Raw genomic sequence first — 24,740 nt, 5'->3', positions numbered from 1 at the left:
CCTCAGGTCAGCATTCTGCTTAAATCTGGTTTCAGACACATTGGGTTCCTGTTCCTCTGTCTTGGTTATCGGGCCAAGGGTTTCTTGTCACAGCTCCTCCTCCAGTACCAGTCCCTGGTCAGACATCACACACACCCCTCCCTGGCTCCTCCATGCTCCTCAACAGTTCTTCCCTGATTCCCAAACTCCACTCGGGACTCGGGGCCCCACCTCCCTTTCTCCCTTCCTCTTAGCGGATGAGAATCTGTTTTTATCTGGTCACAATCACCTTGTTCAAGGCTCAGTTGGACATCAGGCCTCCGCTCCATTTCACATTCTGGGGATAATTCTAGGTCTGGTATCGCTGAAGAAAAAAGAAGACAACTAGAGACCTCCACTGAGAATAACAACATCATCTCAAGTTACATGTTTAGGAATCTCCATCCCTGGGGCCACTCATTGCGCAGTGGGTCCCAGTCCTGATGGGCAAGTTCTCCCTTCATTCCTGGGACAGAAAAGAGGATGCCCAACAATGGAGCCCGTGTGCTTCCCCCATAGGAATCCCCTCGAATGTCAGGATTAAGGGGTTGTGGCAACATAATGTTACTCATGTAAAAAATTCAGCTGGCAAGGGAAGCAATTATCAACATAAATAATGTATTATTTATTTTGGAATGTGTTTGCTGAAATGTTCAAACTATAAGGAAAAACAGATGGATTTTCTTGGAAGAAAAACAGAGATCCAATAGAAGTTTCCATGCAATAAGAGGAAGACATCTCAAAGCTCTAAACTTGTGGTTGGACAAGAGAAGGTATTTGCCTACTTGTGGCCAGGGGGATGTGTGCTTCCCAAAGAGACAAACCAGAGGACATGGGAGCAACTACACAGATGTCCCAGGGGGATCCAGATCCCAGGAGAGAGGAAGGACACTCCCTGTAGCTGCAAGCAGGGAGTGAACGTCCTGGCACTGGAGGACATCCCAAGAGGCCTGGACCAGGGCCCTGGGAGGCTCCAAAGAGAGAATATGGCACCAGCCCAAAGACCCTGCATGTGGTAACCCAGTAAACATATGGAGTATGGAGGAAGGAAATAAACCGAAATCCTTGGGGTAGGTCTCTTCAGGGAGTCTAGGGAGGAGAGGGAGGAGAGCAGTGAGCCCTTATACCTCAGGGCTGATGGCAGGGTACTTCCTGGGGCAATAAACCTGTACTTATAAACCTCATAGACCTATACTATCTTCTTACTGTGTGGTAAATAATATCAAATCTTTAGCTTCAGAAGCCAGACCTTCCAAAAAAATTTTTTTTCCATATGTATCCCTTTTGAATCAAATCTGCATGGTCTGCTTCTCACTGTGAGATTAATCTAATTTGTCCTTATTGTACAGACACACAAACTCTTTAATGGTCTATGCTTGTTCCTCTATAATCTGCCATCCTCAGTTCATATAGTCGTTTTCCTTGTGAATTCTCTGTTACTTGGAGATCTTTTTGAGACCAAAAGTATATAGAATACAACATTTTCTAGGCAAGTCAAACAAAAATTATTGGAGGACATCTTCTTTACTGAGAATCAATAAAAAGGTGTAAAATTGCCCTGCTGTTGAGACTCAGTGGTTGAGCATCAACCCATGCACCAAGAGGGTGCCAGTTCAATTCCCATTTAGGGTACATGCCCAGCTTATGGGCCCAATCCCTAGTGGGGGGCATGCAGGAAGTGGCTAATTGATGTTTCCTCTCATTGATGTTTCTCTCTATCTCTTTCCATTTTTCTTCCTCTCTCTCTAAAATCAACAAAGAAGATTCCAAAATGGTTTTGGAGTGAATGGAAGCTACACAGACCATCTCACAGGACCAAACTGAAATTACAACTAAAATAAAGATAAATCATCAGGAAAAAGCAACAGAAAAGCAGCTTGCGAGTACCATATAACCAGGGACACTGAATTGATCCTGGTAGGATTGTGGATGTGTGAGAGGGGGACTGGGATCCCATGGACAGCAGCGGTCTTAACTCTGAGTAGCGTCCTCAGGGTTGAAATCCCAAGCTTGCTACACAGCAGAGAGGGCCGGGACAGATTGCTAAAATAGCCACAGCCATTCACCTTGGCCCTGTCAGAAGGAGGGTGGACAGGACTGGAACTGTGTGTGGACACTCAGAATTTGGAGGCGCTCAGAGCTTTTGCTGAGTTGCGGCCACACAGGAAGATGGCCATCTTACTCTTTCCCAGGGTTCTGGGGAGAGGCAGCAACCCCTCCCTCGGATATTCAACCCCACACAGGTGGGCCATTGAAATGAAAATTGAAGTTCATTAACAACCAGCGTCTGCCCCACCCTCTGGAAATCCTCATACACAGAACACCTGAGGGAATTTTTGATTCAGCTATGTGCTACAACCCAAGGCTCATGAAGTAACTGATACTAATAGCCTCCAGGCAAAAAGCTAGAGGATAACTGAACCTTTCCTGGGCTTGCAAGTCTACCCAGGAAGGTAAGACTTGACAATCGTGTTTAACGTAGATTCTCCCATGCTCATTCAAACCCAGTAGAGGGAGCCACAAACAGCAGAAAACCAACACCCACAGGGAGAATTCAAAAAGCTCCAAAATCCACTGAGAACCAAAATGGTGAAGCAAAAAAATATATCCCAAATGAAAGAACAGGAGACCTCTACCAAAGATGAGATAAACGAAATGCAGTTAAGCAAGTTATCTAAGTTAGAGTTCAGAGCCATAATCTTGAGGAAGCAAAACAGCATGAGCAAGAACATCAACACCATGAATAAAGATATAGAAACACTGAAAACCAACCAACTGGAAATTAAAAACCACCAAGAAGAAATAAAAAATGACATAGCAGAAATAAAGAACACATTGGAAGGACTAAACAGCAGAGTAGAGGAAGCTGAGGACTGAATCAGTGAATTAGAAGACAGGGTAGAAAAAAATCAACCAAAAGGAAAAAGCAATTAAAAAAAAAACAAAAAAAAAAAACACAGAGAAACAGCTGAAGAGAACCGTGGGACAACTGAAAATTAACAATATTCGCATCATAGAAGTCTCCAAAGAAGAAGAAAATGAGCAAGGGTTAGAGAATATATTTGAAGAAATAGTGACAGAAAATTCCCTAATATGGTGAAGAAAGAAGGCATTCAAATTCAAGAAGCACAGAGAGCCACAAGTAAGAAGAACCCAAACAGGTCGACACCAAGACATATAGTAATTAAAATGCCAAAAATTAAAGACAAAGAGAGAATCCTAAAGGCAGCAAGAGATAAGCAACAGGTTACCTACCAAGGAACCCCCATAAGGCTCTCAGCTGACTTCTCAACAAAAACACTACAGGCCAGAAGAAAATGGCATGAAATAATCAAGGTCATGAAAACAAGAATCTGAATTCAAGACTGCTCTATCCAGCAAGGCTATCATTCAAAATAAAAGGTCAAGTAAAGAGCTTCCCAGACAAAAACATATGAGGGAATACATTAGCACCAAACCAGCACTGCAAGAAATGTTAAAAAGTCTGCTATAGTTAGTAGAAGAAATAGGAAGAAAAATGTAACCACACTAACAAAAATGGCAATAAATAAGTGCATATCAATAATCACCGTATATGTAAACAGATTGAATGCTCTTATAAAAAGACACAGAGGCCCTGGCCAGTTTCACTCAGTGGTTAAAGCGTTGGCCTGTGGTCCAGAGAGACTTGGATTTGCTTCCTGCTAAGGGCACGTACCTCGGTTGCAGTTTGTCCCCAGCACTGGTTGGGTTGTGCGGGTGACAACCAGTCAATGTGTGTCTCTTGCATAGATGTTTCTCTCTCTCTCTCTTCCTCCCTCTCTCCTTCCTGCTCTATCTGAAATGCAAAAATATCCTCGGGCGAGGATTAAAAATAAATAAATAAATAAATAAATAAATAAATAAATAAATAAATAGATAGATAGATAGATAGATACGGAGTAGCTGATTGGATAAGAAAGCATGACTCATATATATGTTGTTTACCAGAGACCCACCTCACAACAAAAGAGGCACATAGGTTGAAAGTGAAGGGATGGAAAAAAAATCTTCTAAGCAAATAGAAAGAAAAAATAAGCTGGGGCAGTAATACTCATATGTGATAAAAATAGATTTCAAAATGAAGGCCAAAACTAGAGACAAAGAAGGCCACTACATAATATTGAAATTTTTCAACAGGAAGATATAACCTTGGTAAACATATATGCACCCAATATAGGAGCACCAAAATATATTAAAAATCTTCTGTAGGACTTCAAAGAAGAAATTGACAGCAATACAATCATAGCAGGGGACTTCAACCCCATGCTGACATCATGGGATAGATCCTCTAGACAAAGAATTAACCAGGAAACAGAGACTCTAAATGAAGCACTAGCCCTGGCTGGTTTGGCTCAGCAGTTGGAGCATTGGCCTGCAGACCAGAGATTCCTGGGTTCAGTTCCTGCTAGGGACACTTACATAAATAAATAAATAAATAAATAAATAAATAAATAAATAAAGCACTAGACCAAATGGACTTAATAGATATCTACAAAAAATTACACCCCAAATTACAGGATTCACATTCTTCTCAAGTGCACATGGGACATTCTCAAAGATAGACCACATGTTAGGGTATAAACTAAGTATCTACAAGTTCAAAAAGATTGAAATCATATCAAGCATCTTCTCAAATCACAATAGAATGAAACTAGAAATCAATTGCAACAAGAACATGCAAAGACATTTGAACACATGAAGGCTAAATAGCATGTTATTAAACAATAAATGGGTTAATGAGGAGATCAAGGAAGAGATTAAGAAATTCTTGGAAACCAATAAAAATGAACACAAAACAACACAAAATCTGTGGGATGCCGCAAAAGCAGTTCTGAGAGGGAAGTTTATAGCACTATAGGCCTACCTCAAGGAACAAGAAAAATTTCTAATAGACTATCTAACCTCACAACTTAAAGACTACAAAGCAAACAAAAAGAAAACCCCAGAGCAATTAGAAGAAAGAAAAGAGTAAAGATAAGAGCATAAAAAAATGACATGAAATAAAAAAAAACAATTCAAAGGATCAATGAAACAAAGAGCTGGTTTTTTGAAAAGATAAACAGGATTGATGAACCCTTAGCTAGACTCACCAAGAAAAAGAGAGAGAGAACCCAAATACACAAAATCAGATATGAAAGAGGAGAAGTAACAACTGACACCACAGAAATACAAAGGATCATTAACAAATACAAAAACAATTATATGGCAACAAATTCGACAATCTACGTGAAATGAACAAATTACTACAAACACATAGTCGCCCAAAACTGAACCGAAGAGAGATAGAAAACTTGAACAGACCAATAATAACTAAGGAAATTGAAGAGCTAATCAAGACTCTCCCAGCAAACAAAAGCCCAGGCCCAGACGGCTTCATGAGGGAGTTTTACCAAACATTCAAAGAAGAACTAACACCCATTCTCCTCAAGGCATTCCAAAGAATTCAAGAAGAAAGACTTCCAGCCCTGGCCAGTTTGGCTCAACGGTTAGAGCGTCGGCCTGCGGTACAGAGAAAGAAGAAAGACTTTCAAACATGTTTCATGAGGCCAGCATAGATCTAATTCCAAAACCAGAAAAAAAAATAAATAAATAAAACTATAGGTCAATATCCCCGATGAGCATAGATGCCAAAATCCTTAACAAAATACTAGCAAATAAGATCCAGCAATACATCAAAAAAATTATTCCCCATGACCAAGTGGAATTCATCCCAGGGTTGCAAGGATGGTAAAATATTTGCAAATCAATAAATGTGATACACCACATAAACTAAAGATAAAACCACATGATCATATCAATAGACACTGAAAAAGCATTTGACAAAATCCATCACCCATTTCTGATAAAGACCCTCAGCAATCTGGGAATAAAGGAATCATATCTCAACATAATAAAGGCCATATATGAAAGACCTACAGCCAGCATCATATTCAATGGGCAAAAACTAAAAGGATTTCCCTTGAAAACAGAAACAAGTCAGGGGTGCCCACTTTCACAACTCTTATTTAATATAGTACTGGAATTCTTAGCCACACCAATCAGACATGAAGAAAAAATAAAAGGAATCCAAATTGGAAAGGAGGAAGTGAAACTGTCATTATTCGCAGATGACATGATGTAATTCATAGAAACCCCAAAAGACTCCATCATAATCTACTAGACATAAGCGAATTAGGCAAAGTAGCAGGATACAAAATTAATGTCAAAAATAGATGGCATTCTTTAACACCAACAATGAACTCACAGAAACAGAAAGTAAAAATAAAATCCCATTTACCATCTTGGCAAAAAAATTAAGATACCTAGGAATAAACTTAACCAAAGAAGTAAAGGACCTATTTGCAGAAAACTACAGGACATTGAATAAAGAAATAGAGGAAGATGTAAAAAAGTGGAAGCACATACCTTGTTTATGGATTTGAAAAATTAACATCATTAAAATGTCCATATTAACCAAAGCAATCTATAGATTCAATGCAATCCACATCAAAATACCAACAACATACTTCACAGAACTAGAACAAATAATTCAAAAGTTCATATGGAACCAAAAAGACCCTGAATAGCCACAGCAATCTTGAAAAAGAAGGACAAAATAGGTGGGATCACAATACCAGATAATAGAGTTATACTACAAAGCTACTATAATCCAAACCGCCTGGTACTAGCACAAGAACAGGCATACAGTCCAGTGGAACAGAACAGAGAACCCAGAAATTGACCAAAGACATTATGCTCAATTAATATTTGACAAAGGTGGCAAGAGCATACAATGACGTCAAGACATCCTCTTTAATAAATGGTGTTGGGAAAATTGAACAGCTACATGCAAAAAAAAAAATGAAACTAGACCATCAACTAACACCATACATAAGAATGAACTCAAAATGGATAAAAGGTTTAAATGTGACTCATGAATCCATAAAAATCCTTGAAGAAAATGGAGGCAACAAAATTTCAGACATCATACACAGCAGAATTTTTACTGATACATCACCTAAGGTAACAGAAACATAGGAGAAAATGAATACATGAGACTATATCAAACTAAAAAGCTTCTGCACAGCAAAAGAAACAACCATCAAAATGGGAACCCACTGTATGGGACAGCATAATTGCCAATGATACATCAGATAAAGGGTTAATTTCCAAAATATATAGAGTGCTCATACAACTCAACAAAAGGAAGACAAACAACCCAATTAAAAAATGGGCAGAGGAACTAAATAGACACCTCTCCAAACAGGACATACAAATGGCTAAGAGACATATGAAGAAATTCTCAGCATCACTAATCATCAGAGAGATGCAAATTAAAACAGCAATGAGGTATCACCTCACACCTGTCAGAATGGCTGCCATCAACAAATCATCAAACAACAAGTACTGGTGAGGGTGTGGAGAAAAGGGGACTCTAGTACACTGCTCTGGGAATGCAGAGTGGTGCAGCCACAATGGAAAACAATATGGTGTTACCTCAAAAAATTAAAAATTGATCTGCCATTTGACCCAGTGATCCCACTTCTAGGAATATACCCTAAGAAGCCTGAAACACCAATCAGAAAGAATATATGTACCCCCATGTTTGTAGCAGCACTATTTACAATAGCTAAGATCTGGAAACAGCCCAAGTGTCCATCAGTAGACAAATGGATAAGAAAGCTGTGGTACATGTACACAATGGAGTACTATGCAGCTATAAGAAAGAAAGATCTCTTATCCTTTCATACAACATGGAGGGACCTTGAGAGTATTATCCTAAGCGAAACAAGCCAAGCAGAGAAAGAGAAATATTATATAATCTCACTTATTTGTGGAATACAATGAACATAATAGTCTGAGGAACAGAGTAAACCCAGAGACATGGAAGTAGAGTACAGACTGACAACCCTCCGAAGGAAGGGGGCGAGAGAAGAGATAAACCACAAATATTATATGCATGTACCCATAACTGGACATGGACAACAAAGCTGGGAACGGGGTGGGGAGGATGAGGAGGAAGGAGTCAATGGGAAAAAAAGGGGAAACATCTGTAACAAAAATAAGTTAAGAAAAATTATAATAATAATATAATAAAATCAATAAAGAAAAAAGGGACCAAAATCATGCTTTCTCAGAAAATTAAACAATCAAACCTGTAGTTCTGTAAAGTATCAACAATCATCTCTGGTAGAACAATTGGTTTGGTGAGTATGTGATTGTCGATCACACCTGTTGTGGAGAATCAGTTAAAACTATTTCTCCTTCAAGAGCAAATTTGACCTTGACTTATATATTTTGCTTATTACTCTGGAAACCTGGTGAAGGTGGCCTCTCTTCTGTGTTAGTAGGCGGACACTGAAATCAGAGTTAAAAATCACCAGTGACTGTAGGTGGTAAATTGCGTGTGGCCTGGGAGAAACAACAAGCTGTTTTTGTTTCCTCCAAGGTGGTGACTCTTGTCACTCAGGGGGTCCCTGAAACTGATGACTTCTGAGTTATTACATGATATATTGACTCCCCTAGGCATTGTGTGGCTAAATCAGGGTGCATCCTGCACCCACAGCTAAGCTGTCACTTGAGGCACATAGTAGTCAACTTGGTGGCCTGCTGTGAAGACCCCTGCAAAGGGTCCCACAGAAAAGGAGCACCTAACACTGCCCTGTTGGAATGCTGTTTGCTGTCATTTGTCCTTCTGAGTAAAGCTCATGCCACTGTGGCTCTGTTCGTCCTGTGACTCTAAATGCCCAGATAAGCAAACCTACATGTGGGAGTGGTATTGCCATTATGTCATAAGCTTTGGGAGACTCGCGATATCTGATTTGTTAACTGCTACATCCCCACTGCCCAGCATGGTGTGTAAACATGGGAGGAACTCAGTGTATACCTGTGGGAAAAAACCGGCCCCAGACATCAAAAAGTAGCCAATAAATCCAATTACCTGTTTTGAAGATTTTATAAATGTTATATAAATCTGGGTATTTCTTCATGATGACCTTGCTGAACAATGCTTCCAGGATGGATAGGTCAAATGTCTTCTCCAGTTCAGTGAGAACATCATATATGACTTCTTGTACACCATGGCGTTTCGTAAGAGACTGATGAGAGTGCTGAAAAATAGTGAATAGGGAAAATATAAGTAAAGACTTTCAAGTTACAAAAGAGACACAGAAAGTGATTTTATTGTTAATGTAGTATGATTTCCTGACATTGGTACATTCTCATGTAAAGTTTTAGAGTTTCTCTATATTTGTATGGCTACCAAGTGGAACAACTAATACCCACTAGTGAATCTGATCTCCTCACCCTTGTTTACATGAATGGAAGAGGGAGCAATTATGAAGAACAAAAATGAGTCCAAGTTAAGTGATGTAGTCCATTCAGAGCCTGGCCAAATGTTTCAGGAATAGACTTTGTGGGTGATGAGCAGCTGTTCTATTCACTAGACAACCCTTGGCCCTTCCCCAGGACAGGCTTGGCCTGGCATTTTCTGTGAACTTTGCCATAAAGAAGCCTGGGCACAGGGAAAGAGACAACCTGCATCTCTGTATCTCCACCTATATCTTTTGTTAAAATTAACCTAAATCCCCAAACTCCAGAAATACCAAAAGAAAAGGAAACTGAAAACTGTTGGAGAAAGAATAGCAAGCATCTACTTTCAAATTTGTCCTAACAAGACATTAATTTTCTGTGGATTTTAATGTTCTCAGATCTAAGTATTTAAATTGATGTTCATTGGTATCAAATGTTGTGTCAATTGTTATTTCATTAAACAATATCATTAAAATTATTCATATATTCATTAAAATTACTTTTAACACCTGGTTTATGCTATATTGAACATGTAATTTCCACCAGGCATGTTCTATGTAGCACACCCACTTCAGATTCAGCCTATCTCCAGGGCTATTCACCTGACTCCAGGGGACACCCCACAGTACTGTTCCTGCAGTTAGGATCTGGACTATGTCCAGTAATGCCTGCTTCTCCTTTCCCTTCGGACCTCATAAGAACATTTAACAGCAGTACTTGAGAGGGTCCCCACCCGTAGGAGACTCTCAGTTGCCTAGTTGTGCTCTGATGTTTGGTTCCAGGATATCAGAGCATAACTTAGTTGGGGGGCTTCTTTACCAGACTGAGACATAGTAAACCTCACTTACTTTGTACATTTCACTGGTGATGAATTCATGATCACGGAGATATTCAAGGAAAGGAAATGTTGTGTTTATAGCATCGGAAATTTCCACCTTATATTTTTTGAAGAGGCTGAGTGCAATGTCACAGATTCTCTTGTTTTCTGTAGACATCCTAGGGAGAAAGGACACCGTGATAAAATGGTCATCAAGATTTTGATATGCTGTAACATTTTATATATGAAGGATAGGCTGTGAAGGACCAACACATATAAAATAAGTGGTCCTGAGTAGAGATTACAGCACAGCATTGAAGCAATAGACAATAAAACAAAACATGGCAGATTAGAAAGACGTACCTAATATTGAAAAATTCCAGTCTGTCACGATCAAAGCCACTGTAAAGTTATTTTGTCTCAAACATAGCTGGAATTTCTTATGCAAAAATTTTAATTTGTATAAAAGTGAGTTGGAGCAAACAGGTCATCCAGAGATGAATAAGAAACAATGGACTAACAAAGACTCTAAGCTTAAAAATGCATCTTAATTAACAATTAAGAGAAAATAAATCTCAAAAAGAAAAATATGAGGTATTTCCTCTTTGATCTACAGCAGTTAAGAGAAATACCATACTGAATTATAAACCTAGTTCAGAAATGATAAGATGCGGTTTAATAATGCTATGATGAAGCACAAACTGAAATTTAAAAGAATATCAATAATTGTTCTTAGGATTTCTGCTTTGTGTTAATATATATCTGTCTGTGCTATTGTTGTATTTAATGAATGATTTTAGGCATCAGAATTTCAGATGGCTGGCATTTCCTGTGAAAGCAGTTGTAGACTTGAGTCTGTAATTCTGCTCTTAGTGGATTATTCTATTGTTCTGATAATAATGTTTTAATAGATATTTTGCATTCCTAGAAGGCATGAAGACTCATAAGCTTCCTTTTTGAAATGCTCTCAGCAGTCAGGAAAGCAACCACTGTGCCCCGTGGAATCTTGAAGGCAGTGAAGATCTAAAGGAAGACATGGTGCTGAAAACAAACATGTTATTTGAAAAACAAAGAGCAGGACAATGTACCCTTTACCCCTCGACTTGCATCCTGGCCATCTGGAGCCAGACAACCTCTCTGTGGCAAACATTGATGTCCTTCCTATCACCATATGTTACTGTAGCCAGTTACTGGGTTTCATCTATGGAATGATTCATCATCTGTGCTTATGTGTCTGACTTCTTTTGCTCATCCATATTGTTGGGTGATTAGAAGATTGTTCCTCTTATTGTTCAGTGGAATTCCATTATGTGTGTCTACTACCATTTTCCCAATGATGGACATTTGCGTGGATTTCAGTTCAGAACTAATGTGAAAAAAGTTGCTGTTCTTGCATCTATCTTTTTGTAGTGTGTTTTTGTTTCTCTTGGGTGAATAACTAGGAGTGAAATTGCTGGGTCATTGTACAGGGGTATGTTTAACTGTTTTTGAAACTGCTAACCTGTTTTTCAAAGTCTAGAAATAACCTTTCTAACTTAGTCATTCCAGTGTGTGATGTGGTATCTCATATAGATTTAATTTGTATGTATTTAATGACTAATGATGTTGGGCACAATTTCATATGCTTATTGAAAACTTACATTTTTTCTTTTATGAAATGTTTGTTCAGGTCCATGGCCTATTTATTTTATTGTATTGACTTTTACTTATAGATGTGTAGGAGTTGTTTCATATTATAGTTATAAGATTTTTTAAAAAATAAGCGTGGTGAAGATTTTTTTCCTCATCTGTGGTTTGTATTTCATTTTTGTAACTCTGTCTTTTGATGAGGAGAAATTTTAATTTTATGAAGTCCGATATATTCATTCTTTATTTTTTGTGATTTTAGTATGCTATCTAAGAAATCTTTGCCTAATTTGTAAATCCCAGTTTGTAAAAACAAAGTTTGTAAAAATATTTCAAATCCAACATATTTAAATTTGGATTTTCCCTTCTGTGCCATTAAGATTGCCTTGACTTTTCTAGATCTTTTGGTTTTCCACACATCTTTAGAAGCAATTTGTCCATTTATACAAGAAAAGTCTTCTGGATATTAATTGTGTTTGCATCGAGTTTATAGATAAGTTTGCTGAGAATTTATATCATAACATTATTGAGCTCCAATCTGTTAACATTGTATGATTCAACATTTATGTGGTTTAAAAAAATTTAGCTGAGAGGGATTATAGTTTTCAGTCTAGATGTCATGCATGTCTTTTCTTAGACTTATTCTTTTTGATGCTACTTTAAATAACATTTTTAATTGCTTGTTACTATTGTGTAGAGAGAGCATTGATTTAAAAAATGTTAACCATGTTTGTATTCAAAAACAACAACAAACAACCTATTGACTTTTTGCTTTCCAACACTTATTTCTTTTTCATGTCTTATTGCAGAGGTTAGGAGTTTAATGTCCATAGCGGCTGCACCAGTCTGCATTCCCACCAGCAGTGTATTAGAGTCCCCTTTTCTCCACACCCTCGCCAACACTTGTTGTTTGATGATTTGTTGATGGCGGCCATTCTGACAGGTGTGAGGTGATACCTCATTGTTGTTTTAATTTGCATCTCTCTGATGATTAGTGATGTTGAGCATTTCTTCATATGTCTTTTGGCCATTTGAATGTCCTGTTTGGAGAGGTGTCTATTCAGCTCCTCTGCCCTTTTTTTAATTGGGTTCTTTGTCTTCCTTTTGTGGAGTTGTATGAGCACTCTATATATATTGGAAATTAACCCCTTATCTGATACATCATTGGCAATGATGTTCTCCCATACAGTGGGTTGCCTTTCCATTTTGATGATTGTTTCCTTTGCTGTGCAGAAGCTTTTTAGTTTGTAGTCCCATGTGTTCATTTTCTCCTTTATTTCTGTTGCCTTAGGTGATGTATCAGAAAATTCTGCTCCGTATGATGTCCGAAATTTTGTTGCCTACATTTTCTTCTAGAATTTTTATGGATTCACGGGTCACATTTAAGTCTTTTATCCATTTCGAGTTTATTTTTGTGTATGGTGTAAGTTGATGGTCTAGTTTCATTTTTTTGCATGTAGCTGTCCAATTTTAGGAGTTTAATGTCAATGTTGAAAAGAAGTAGTGAAAGTTGACTTCTTTGCCTTGTTTCCAGTCTTAGAGATAAAGCATTCATTATCACCATCAGGTATAAGTTTTGTTCTACATTTGTGTGTGTGTGTGTGTGTGTGTGTGTGTGTGTGTGTAACTGAGGAAGTTTCTGGCTATTGCTAGTTTGTTATAACTTTTAGCACAAATAGATATGGAATTTTATAAAATGTATCCACTGAGCTGTTAATATAATTTCATTCTTTATTCTTTAATAGTGACTCTCATTGATTGATTTCTGCAGCCTATTAATTTTAAACAAGAACCTATAACCATAAGTTCACATTTGAGGAAATTCTCCAATATTGAAATGAAAGAAAAGAAAGTAATTTTTTTTTAATTTACCTTGTGAAAAAACAGAGGTGATGTAGAAAACAGTAGAAGACTTTCCCAAAGTAATACTTTTAGAGAGATTTGAGAATCCATATTGCACTCCATGATGTTAAGAAAATAGAACTACCATAGAAAGAGATAGTGGTCGTAGATATTTTTTAATGATTTCAGAAATAAAAAAAATTATTTAAATAGTTGTAAAATAAAACTGAAAAAAATATCTCACAAAATTAGATAAAGAAATTAAAATGAAAAAAAAAATAGTCAACTTGAGAGAAAATTGGCTAAGCCATAATATAGATAATCTAATAGCCATATAATTGGAGTCAAGATAGCTGGATAGGGAAAACAGAGAGGAGAAACATATCAAGGAAATTATTTAAGGAGATACCATAGAGTAAAAGGACATGATTTTTTTGAAAAGGCACAGTTGGATATTTTACACAAATGAATTTTAAAAGAACCTCCAAGGCAAATCATTATGAAATAGCAACTCCTGAAACCAAAGAGAACAGCTTAAAGCATCCAGGGAGAATTAAGAAACAAGACACCCATGGAGGAATGATGGTCTCAAAACTCAGAGTAAATCAGGTCAACTTCAAAAATGAAGGACTAAGAAATTCTACGTTATGAAAAACCATTTTTTTATGTTTTTCCTAAATTGTTATTATTTCCTAGATAGATAGATAGATAGATAGATAGATAGATAGATAGATGATAGATAGATGATAGGCAGAGTTTTAAAATTAAAATTTACAAATACTCTTACATTTTTATGCAATCACTATTTTACTGTTCTGGCTTGTTTTCTACCTAGCACATTTCACCCTCCTTTACACCCATATCACTGTCCCCACCCCTGACACATAATCCATTTACGTTATTTTGCATGTATTCTTCCCTAAATTCTTCATAAGCATGTCATTTTATCCACCTATATCTATATTCTACCCATATCTTCTAGAATGTTTTGTCATCATACAATGATATTATATGATTTCTTTTTTCTGCATCATTTATTTTCCTGCATTATATACCCTTTGCTGAATCACATTTGTTTTATACATTAATTTTCTAAGTCATCTAGTATGGTTTTAGTTTTGTTTGTTTGTTTGTTTGTTTGTTTAATGAATGTGTAATATCCAGCAGAAACCTTATAATCTTATGAAAATTCATTAGGATGAATTCCAGATAAACAGAAAAGTAAACCAGTATTGAGGAAGATATAAAAATCAAAATCCAGTGTATCTAACCCAGAAGATAGTAAAAAGAAGTAAGGATAGTAGCCTTGCAGTAGACCAAACAGCTCAGATTGGAGCAAGTAATCATTACAGGATACAGTAAGAGCAATGAATAACAGCAATGTCATAAGAGACGAGAGGGAGGAATTGGGAATACTCTGTTAAAGGTACCTGTGCTATACGTAAAGTGGTATAAAATGCATATTGCAATATCTAGGCAAACACTAAAAACATTTAAAAGAAGTAAAATTGATATGTTAATAAAAAAAATAAGATGAAGTCATATAACATGCTAAATTAAAACCAGAGAAGGCAACAGAAAAACAGCTGGAGAGGACCCATACAATCATGGTCAGAAAGAGGACATAAAATTGAGCCTGGTGGGAACTGAGGAGGTGTGAGAGGTGGGAGGGCAGGCTGGGAGCCCATGGACAGCAGCTATTTTAGCTGTGAGCAGCTCCCTCAGGGTAAAAATCCCAAGCCAGCTCCACAGTGCAGAGGGCTGGCACAGAGCACTAAATTAGCTAGAGCCACTCACCTTGGGCCTGGCAGAGGGAGGAAAGATTGGTTTGGAACTGTGTGGAGAGACTTGGGAGCTTGGAGAGCTGGGAGAGCTGGGGAATCAGTGGGAGGTTTTTTTTGCTGAATCACTCCCTCATGGAACAGTAGCTATCTTGCTCAAAGAGCCCCTTCGAGAGCCCTGGGAAGAAACAACAGCCCCTACCTCAGGAATTTAACACCACCCAGCCAGGCAAAAGAAATGCAAATTGAGGCTCATTAGTAGACAGGAAACACTTTCCCACACTCTGGAAAGCCTCTTACCCTGAACACCTGAGGGATTTGTTTTCATTCAGCTGAGGGCTACAACCCAAGGTTCATCAAGTAACTGAGACTAACAGTATCTACCAATCCTGGGTTTGCAAATCTACTCAGAAAAGTAAGATTTGACAGTGGTGTTTAACATGCATCCTGCCACACTCATCCAAACCCAGTAGAGGGAATCACAACCAGTGGAACACCAACACCCCCAGAGAAAATTCAGAAGGCTCCAAAGCCCACTGAGACAACCCAAATGGTGAAACAAAAAAATCCCAAATAAGAAAACAAGATAATTGGACAGAAGATGAAGTGAATGAAAGGGAATTGAGCAAGATATCAGAGGGTGAGTTCAGAGTATTAATCATGAGGAAGTTCAACAGCATGAGTAAAGATATAAAAGCATTGAAAACTAGCCAATTGGAAATGAAAAATGATATAGCAGAAATAAAGAACACACTGGAAGGAATAACCAGCAGAGTAGAGGAGGCCAAGGATTGGATCAGAGAATTAGAAGAAAGAGTAGAAAAAATGACCCAATCAGAGAATCAAAAAGAAAAAAAAACAATTAAAAACGGGAAGACATCCCAAATGAACTCTTGGACAATATGAAACGTTACAACATCCACGTTATAAGATTTCCAGAAGAAGAAGAAAATGAGCAAGGGTTAGAGAATATATTTGAAGAAATGGTGACAAAAAAATGTCCCTAACTTGGGGAAGAAAAAAGGCATATAAGTACAAGAAGCACAGAGAGTTCCAAGTAAGAAGAATCCAAAGAGCCCCACACCAAGGCACATGATAATTAAAATGCCAAATATTGAAGACAAAAAGAGAATCCTAAAGGCAGCAAGAGATAGACAACAGGTTATCTACAAAGGAATCCCCATAAGGTTATCAGCTGACTTCTCAACAGAAACACTACAGGCCAAAAGAGAATGGCATGAAGTAATCAAGGTAATGAAAAACAAGGATCTGAAATCATGACTACACTATCTGGCAAGGCTATCATTCAAAATAGAAGGTCAAATAAAGATCTTCCCAGACCAAAAAAAAAGGCTGAGAGAATATATTAGCATCAAACTGGCACAGAAAAAAAAATATTAAAAGGACTACCGTAATTAGTAAAAGAAATAGGAAGAAAAATATAACCACAATAAAAAAATGGCAATACATAAGTACATATCAATAATAATCTTAAATGTAAATGGATTGAATATTCCAAAAAAAAGACAGAGTATCTGATTGGATAAAAGAGCATGACTCATATATATGTTGTTTACAAGAGACCCAAGTCACAACAAAAGACTCATGTAGATTGAAAGTGAAGGGGTGGAAAAAAATTTTCCAAGAAAATGAAAAAGAAAAAAGAGGTGGGGTAGTAATACTCATATCCGATAAAACAGACTTCAAAATGAAGACCACAACTAGAGACAAACAAGGCTACTACATAATATTGAAAGGATCTATCCAACAGGAAACTATAACCTTGGTAAACATATATGTACCCAACATAGCAGCACCAAAATATATTAAAGACTTCTGGAGGACTTCAAAGGAGAAATTGACAGCAATACAATCATAGCAGGGGATTTTAACACCCCACTGACATTACTGGATAGATCTTCTAGACAAAAATTAACAAGGATACAGAGACTCTAACTAATGCATTAGATCAAATGGACGTAATAGATATCTACAGAGAATTATATCCCAAGACTACAGAATTCACACTCTTCTCAAGTGCACAGAGAACATTTTCAAAGCTAGACCACATGTTGGGACTCAAACTAAGTCTCCACAAGTTCAAGAAGATTGAAATCATATCAAGCATTGTCTCAGATCACAGTGGCAAGAAACTAGAAATCAATTATAACAAAAACATGCAAAAATATTTAAACACATGGAGGCTAAATAACATGTTATTAAACAATGAATGGGTTAACATGGAGATCAAGGAAGAAATTAAAAACTTACTGGAAACCAATGAAAATGAACCCAAAACAACACGAAATCTATGGGTCGCAGCAAAAGCCATCCTGAGGGGGAAGCTCATAGCACTAGTGGCCTACTTTAGGAAACAGGAAAAATTTCTGGTAGACTATCTAACCTCACAACTTAAAAAACTAGAAAGCAAATAAAAAGAAAACCCAGAGCAAATAGAAAGAAAGAAATAGTAAAGATCAGAGCAGAAATAAACAACATAGAGACTAAAAAACAATTCAAAAGATCAATGAAACAAAGAGCTGGTTTTTTGAAAAGATAAACAAGATTGATGGACCCTCAGCTAGACTCACCAAGAAACAAAGAGAAAGAACCCAAATACACATTATTAGAAATAAAAGAGGAGAAGTAACAACTGACACCACAGAAACACAAAGGATTGTTAACAAATACAATGAACAATTGTATGCAACAAATTGGACCATCTATGCGAAATGGGGAAATTTCTAGAAACACTTTGTTTCCCAAAACTGAACCAGGAAGAGATAGAAAACTTGAACAGACCAATAACAACTAAGAAAATTGAAGATGTAATCAGGACACTTCCAGTAAACAAAAGCCCAGGCCTGGATGGCTTCATGGGGGAGTTTTACCCAACATTCAAAGAAGAACTAACACCAATTCTCCTCAAAGCATTCCAAGGAATTCAAGAAGAAGAAAGACTTCTAAACTCATTTTATCAGGCCAGCATAATTTTAATTTCAAAACCAGATAAAGACACTACAAAGAAAGAAAACTATAGGCCAATATCCCTGATGAACACAGATGCCAAAATCCTTAACAAAATATTGGCAAATCGAATCCAGCAATACATTAAAAAAATTATTCACCATGACCAAGTGTGATTCAACCCAGGGATGCAAGGTTGGTACAATATTTGCAAATCAATAAATATGACAAACCACACAAACAAAATAAAATATAAAAATTATACAGTTATGTTAATAAATGCTGAAAAAGCATTCTACAAAATCTAGCACCCATTTCTGATAAAAACGCTCAGCAATATGGGACTAGAGGGATCGTATCTCGACACAATAAAGGCCATATGTGAAAAACCTACAGTCAACATCATACTCAATGGGCAAAAACTAAAAGCGTTTTTCTTAAGAACAGACACAAGACAGGGATGCCCACTTTTGCCACTCTTATTTAACATAGTTCTGGAAGTGTTAGCCACAGCAATTAGACATGAAAAAATAAATAAATAGAAGGGATCCAAAATAGAAAAGAGGAAGTGAAACTGCCATTATTTACAGATGACATGATATTATACATAGAAAACCCTAAAGACTCTATTAAAAATCTACTAGATTTAATAAACAAATTTGGCAAGGTAGCAGGATACAAAATTAACATCAAGAAATTGACAGCAGCCCTGGCTGGTTTGGCTCAGTGGTTGGAGTGTTGGCCTGCAGACCAGGGAGTCCTGGGTTTGGTTCCTGCTTGGGGCACGTACCAAAAGAAGAAGAAGAAGAAGAAGAAGAAGAAGAAGAAGAAGAAGAAGAAGAAGAAGAAGAAGAAGAAGGAGGAGGAGGAGGAGGAGGAGGAGGAGGAGGAGGAGGAGGAGGAGAGGAAGAAGAAGGAGGAGAAGGAGGAGAAGGAGGAGAAGGAGGAGAAGAAGTCAACAGCATTCTTATACACCAATAATGAACTCACAGAAAGAGAAACTAAAAATACAATCCAATTTACCATTGTAGCAAAATATTAAGATACCTAGGCATAAACTTAACCAAAGAAATCAAGGACATATTTGCAGAAAAGCACAGGACATTGAAAAAAGAAATAAAGGAAGATATAAAAAAGTGGAAGCATATACCTTGTTCATGGATTAGAAGAATTAATATCATTTAAATGTCCACATTACCAAAAGCAATCTATATATTCAGTGCAATCCCCATCAAAATACCAATGACACATTTCACAGAACTAGAACAAATACTTCAAAAGTTCATATGGAACCAAAAAAGACCTTGAATAGCCATAGCAATCTTGAAAAAGAACAAAGTAGGAAGAATCACAATACCAAATAACAGGTCAAAACAGTCTGGTACCAGCACAAGAACAAGCATATAGATTATTGGAACAGAGTAGAGAATCTGGAAATAAACCCAAGATATTAAGCTCCATTAACATATGACAAAGGTGGCAAGAAAATACAGTGGAATAAAGACAGCCTCTTTAATAAATGGTGTTGGGAAAATTGGACAGCTACATGCAAAAAAATAAAACTAGACCATCAACTTACATCACACACAAGAATAAACTAAAAATGGATAAAAGACTTAAATGTGACTCATCAATCCATAAAAATCCTAGAAAAAACTGTAGGCAACAAAATTTCAGACATCACATGCAGCAGAATTTTCACTGATACATCACCGAAGGCAACAGAAACAAAGGAGAAAATGAACACATGGGACTACATCAAACTCAAAAGCTTCTGCACAAAAAAAGATGCAATCATCAAAATGGAAAGGCAACCCACTGTATGGGAGAGCATAATTGCCAATGATACACCAGATAAGGGTTTAATTTCCAATGTATATAGAGTGCTCATACAACTCAACAAAAGGAAGACAAACAACCCAATTAAAAAATGGGCAGAGGAACTAAATAGACACCTCTCCAAACAGGACATACAAATGGCTAAGAGACATATGAAGAAATGCTCAACATCACTAATCATCAGAGATGCAAATTAAAACAACAATGAGATATCACCTCACACCTGTCAGAATGGCTGCCAACAATAAATCATCAAACAACAAGTACTGGTGAGGGTGTGGAAAAAAGGGGACTCTAGGACACTGCTGGTGGAAATGCAGAGTAGTGCAGCCACTATGGAAAACAGTATGATGTCATGTCTAAAAGTTAAAAATTGAACTGCAACTTGATCCAGTGATCCCACTTCTAGGAATATACCCTAAGAAGCCTGAAACACCAATCAGAAAGAATCTATGTACCTTCATGTTCATAGCAGCACTATTTACAATAGCTAAGATCTGGAAACAGCCCAAGTGTCCATCAGTAGACGAATGGATAAAAAAGCTGTGGTACATATACACAACGAAATACTATGCAGCTGTAAGAAAGAAAGATCTTTTATCCTTTGTGACAATGTGGTGGGTCCTTGAGAGTATTATGCTAAGCGAAATAAGCCAATCAGAGAAAGACAAATATCACACGATCTCACTTATTTGTGGAATATAATGAACAAAACAAAGTGATGAACACAATAGACACACAGACATAGAAGTAGGGTATAGACTGACAAATCTCAGAAGAGGGCGTGTGGGTGGGGAAAGGAAGAGATAAACCAAAGAACTTATATGCATGTATGGGTAACAAATGGACATAGACAGCAACGCTGCAGACGGGGCAGGTGTGGGGGGATCAGGAGGAGGGTGTCAATGGGGGAGAAAGGAAAAACATCTATAACAAAAATAAATTAATAAAAATAATTTTTAAAAGTATATGCTGGAATTGTTGGTAAAGAATAATAAATATGTACTCATATTTTTTACTTAAAAAAAAAAAAGAATCAAAAACTGTACCAAGTTTATTGGAATTCTGATGAGAACTGCAATTTCTTCCTTCGAGAGCTAACATGGTACTATCTAGAAACATTCACTTAAAAATTTACTTCATGCAGGTTAATAATTCGGAAAGTGCTGTGTGTGTGCTGGTATTGAACAAATAAGTAAAAGGAAGGCAGATGGTGAGAACCAGGTTTCTCTCTATTGGAAGGGTAATTAGGGATAATTAAAGGAGAAGGGTGTATGAAAGGCAGACACATCAGTATGAACTCATGTGTAGATTCATGTACAGACGGGTAGATAAACAATTATAAATGTTTGTATACATGGGTTAGTGTACATACTGTCAAATTCAGAAGTAGCAAAATGTAAATCACCAAATCAATAAAGTAGTATTTAGTAAGAGTTATTATATATGTGAGAAAAGTTCGTAACCAGGAGTTCTCAAACCAACAGTAAAATTATGCTGAGTGATATTGTTATAAGACGACTTATATGAGAATGCAGCGGTTGCTTATTCTTTGCAGTGATTGGTTATAACATTTGTTTACCTAATGATAAGGAACTGGTTAATAGTGGTTACCTCATGCCAATATTGGGAGACAGTTGAAGCTTCATTTCTGATTCTCAGAGCCATTTATAAGAAGTGGCTCAAATTAAGTTTTGTCTGTTTTGCAGAATAAACTAAATTAAGTTAAAAAAATCATACTACATGTAAATGAAGCGATGGCGATATTGGAAGACACAGGATCACCAATGAAATTCAAAGGAGACACGAGAAGACAAAGTGCCACAAAAGTGGTTAAAATAAAAAATAGGTAAGTTATGGTAAACAACGTCAGCAACAACAAAAATGATGCTCATACCCATGTAATAGAAAATTTCAAAAATAAGATAATGGAACAAATATTTTATGGATATTGAAAAACATCCCCCTCTAGTGTTTAACTTTTCATTTAAGCAAAACTTATCATACAGACTCTGGAAAAATTAGTAAGAAAGCCATATAACTTAATTTTACTTCCTTAAAACAGGGAACACACAATTTTTTCCAGTACTTTCCAAATGTATATCAATGCATCATAATATTGGTCACAAAAAAAATCTCAGAAAGTGATCATTGGTAGAAGGTAAACAGGATGCACGTGAAAAAACAACAGAAAAACAAAAAACGCCCAAGTATTTTATGAAACAAAACAGAAAGCACTCTGTTGGGTAAAAGAAATAGCCCTTGCCGTTAGGGGCTGTTTTGTAAAAGTGGAAGAATAGAAGGAAAATAGTGCAATGGGGCTGAGTAACGATGGTCAAACACTAGGAAACCTCTTCCTGAAATTTATTGAAACAATAAATAAAAACAGTAAAAGGATTTAATTATATCCATAAATTAATTTAAAAAGAACTTTGGGTACACCTAGCAGCTATTTTTAGAAGAACTATATAAAATAAATGGAAGCTGGCACAATATAAAGTCTCCCCAAATAGCAAATACTACAGTAAACATTGAAATGACGAAGCCTTTCAAAGAATACAACAGTGATGCCTACCGTTACCATGAGAACATGCATTCATTGGTGTAAATACTAAAATTAGATGCATTATATGATATATGATTGTATATGGAGAAACGATAGAGACCTAAATAAACTCCCTAAGTACTAGAGAAATAATTTGCTAATGAGCATAAATAAAAAAAGGTACATAAAACTAACAGATTTTATTGCAATAACATATATTGAAAAGAAATACAATACTTCAAACACAATAAGTAAATATATAAACATCTAAAAGTTATGAACCTATATGAAAGACACTAGAATGTCTTATTGAAGAAAATTAAACAAGAACTAAATAAACGGAGATATAGAAGGTGACTCCAATTAGGAAAACAGCAATTTTTAAATGTCAATCGTTCTGAAGTTGTTGTGAAAGTGTGGCACTTACAGTTTGTAATCCCACAGAAACTGGATAAGGCAATTTATAAATTTATATGACAGAACAAATGTCTGAATCAAGAAAATAAAAATATTTTAAAAAGTAAGTAGAGGAAGCCTGGCCCATGTGGCTCAGTGGACTGAGCATCGTCCCATAGACTGAGAGGTCCCAGTTCAATTTCTAGTCAGGGCACATGCCCGGGTTTTGGGTTTGGTCCTCGGTGGGGGCGTGCAATAGGCAGCTGATTTATGTATCTCTCTCACATCAATGTTTCTATCTCTCTCTCCCTTCCTTTCTCTCAAAAAATCAATAAAAACATATTTTTAAAAAGTAAATGGAGGAAAACTTAATAGGTTTAAATGTTAAAATTCAGTAAGATTAAAAGAATGTAGAAAAATATTTTCAGCACACATGTCTAAGGGTTAATGTATCTAATATACAAAGACAGCCTATTTACAAAGTATGACATATAATTCCAAAGAAAGGGGACCTGAGCAGTGACTTAGAGAAGAGAAAATTAAAATGTCTAATAAGCATATGAATATACAAACAAAAACATCAATGAGAAACCATTTCTCACCCATTAGATTGGCAAAAATGATTTCATAAGTGACAATGCAGTGAGGGGGAAGATTCAGAGAAGCAGACATTCATTGCCGGTGTGAGCAAGAATTGCAATTGCTGGTCCGATGTAAAAGTGAAAATAACATTAAAATATATATCTATCCTAAGAAGTCTGAAACACCAATCGGAAAGAATTTATGCACCCCTATGTTCATAGGAGCTAAGATCTGGAAACAGCCCAAGTGTCCATCAGTAGATGAATGAATAAAAAAGATGCGGTACATTTATACAATGGAGTACTATGCAGCTGTAAGAAAGAAAGACTGCTTACCTTACATTTTGAGGGGACATGGAAGGACCTGGAGAATATTATCCTAAGCAAAATAAGCCAGTCAGAGAAAGACAAGTACTACATAATCTCACTTATTTGTGGAATATAATGAACAAAATAAACTAACGAACAAAATAGATCCAGAGACACGGAAGTAGGGAACAGACTGAACCTCGGAGCGAAGAGGGATTGGGGGGGCTAACATGTATTTATGCATAAACAATGGACACCGACGATAGTGTGGGGAAGGCAGGAGGAAGGTAGGACCTGAGTGGAGGGGTCAATGGGGTCAAACAGGGGAACATCTGTAATACTTTCAACAATAAAGATAAATATATACATATTTATATATATCTTTGTGAAAATATATATATATATATATCTTTAAGAAAATAATTGTGACTTTGGATTAGACAAAAGGTACTATACCACTGAAAGTTTGATCCATAAAAGAGAGCGAAAGAGAAAAAAACCCAGATATATTAGAACAAAGAATATTTAATCTTTTGTGCTTCAAAAGACACCATGAAGAAAATGAAAAAAACGAGTCACGGAGTACAGAATGAGAATCTGGCCTTGGTCAAGGACAAGTTTTGTTTTGTTTTGTTTTTGGTACATGCCCCTTCTGGGAACCGAACCCGGGACTCTGGTCCACAGGCCGACACTCCAACTGCTGAGCC

At 36.7% G+C, this 24,740-nt stretch overlaps 1 protein-coding gene across 1 annotated transcript in view; it reads right to left on the bottom strand.

Moving 5' to 3' along the window:
• Positions 1-24,740, bottom strand: part of LOC118625329 (nuclear body protein SP140-like protein) — a 60,252-nt gene that overhangs the window by 32,476 nt on the left and 3,036 nt on the right. Inside the window, exons 2-4 of the mRNA XM_036254212.1 lie at positions 10,179-10,326; positions 8,960-9,128; positions 269-343 (exon numbers count right to left, since the gene is read on the bottom strand). Of these exons, the coding sequence (XP_036110105.1) occupies positions 269-343; positions 8,960-9,128; positions 10,179-10,325 (391 nt within the window). The 5' untranslated portion in view covers position 10,326. The remainder of the gene's footprint in view (positions 1-268; positions 344-8,959; positions 9,129-10,178; positions 10,327-24,740) is intronic.

Source organism: Molossus molossus, unplaced genomic scaffold (genome assembly GCF_014108415.1).
Source record: "Molossus molossus isolate mMolMol1 unplaced genomic scaffold, mMolMol1.p scaffold_m16_p_11, whole genome shotgun sequence".
Taxonomy (NCBI): Eukaryota; Metazoa; Chordata; class Mammalia; order Chiroptera; family Molossidae; genus Molossus; species Molossus molossus.
Note: the sequence above shows the minus strand (reverse complement) of the source record. Positions and strands in the feature narration are given on the sequence as shown.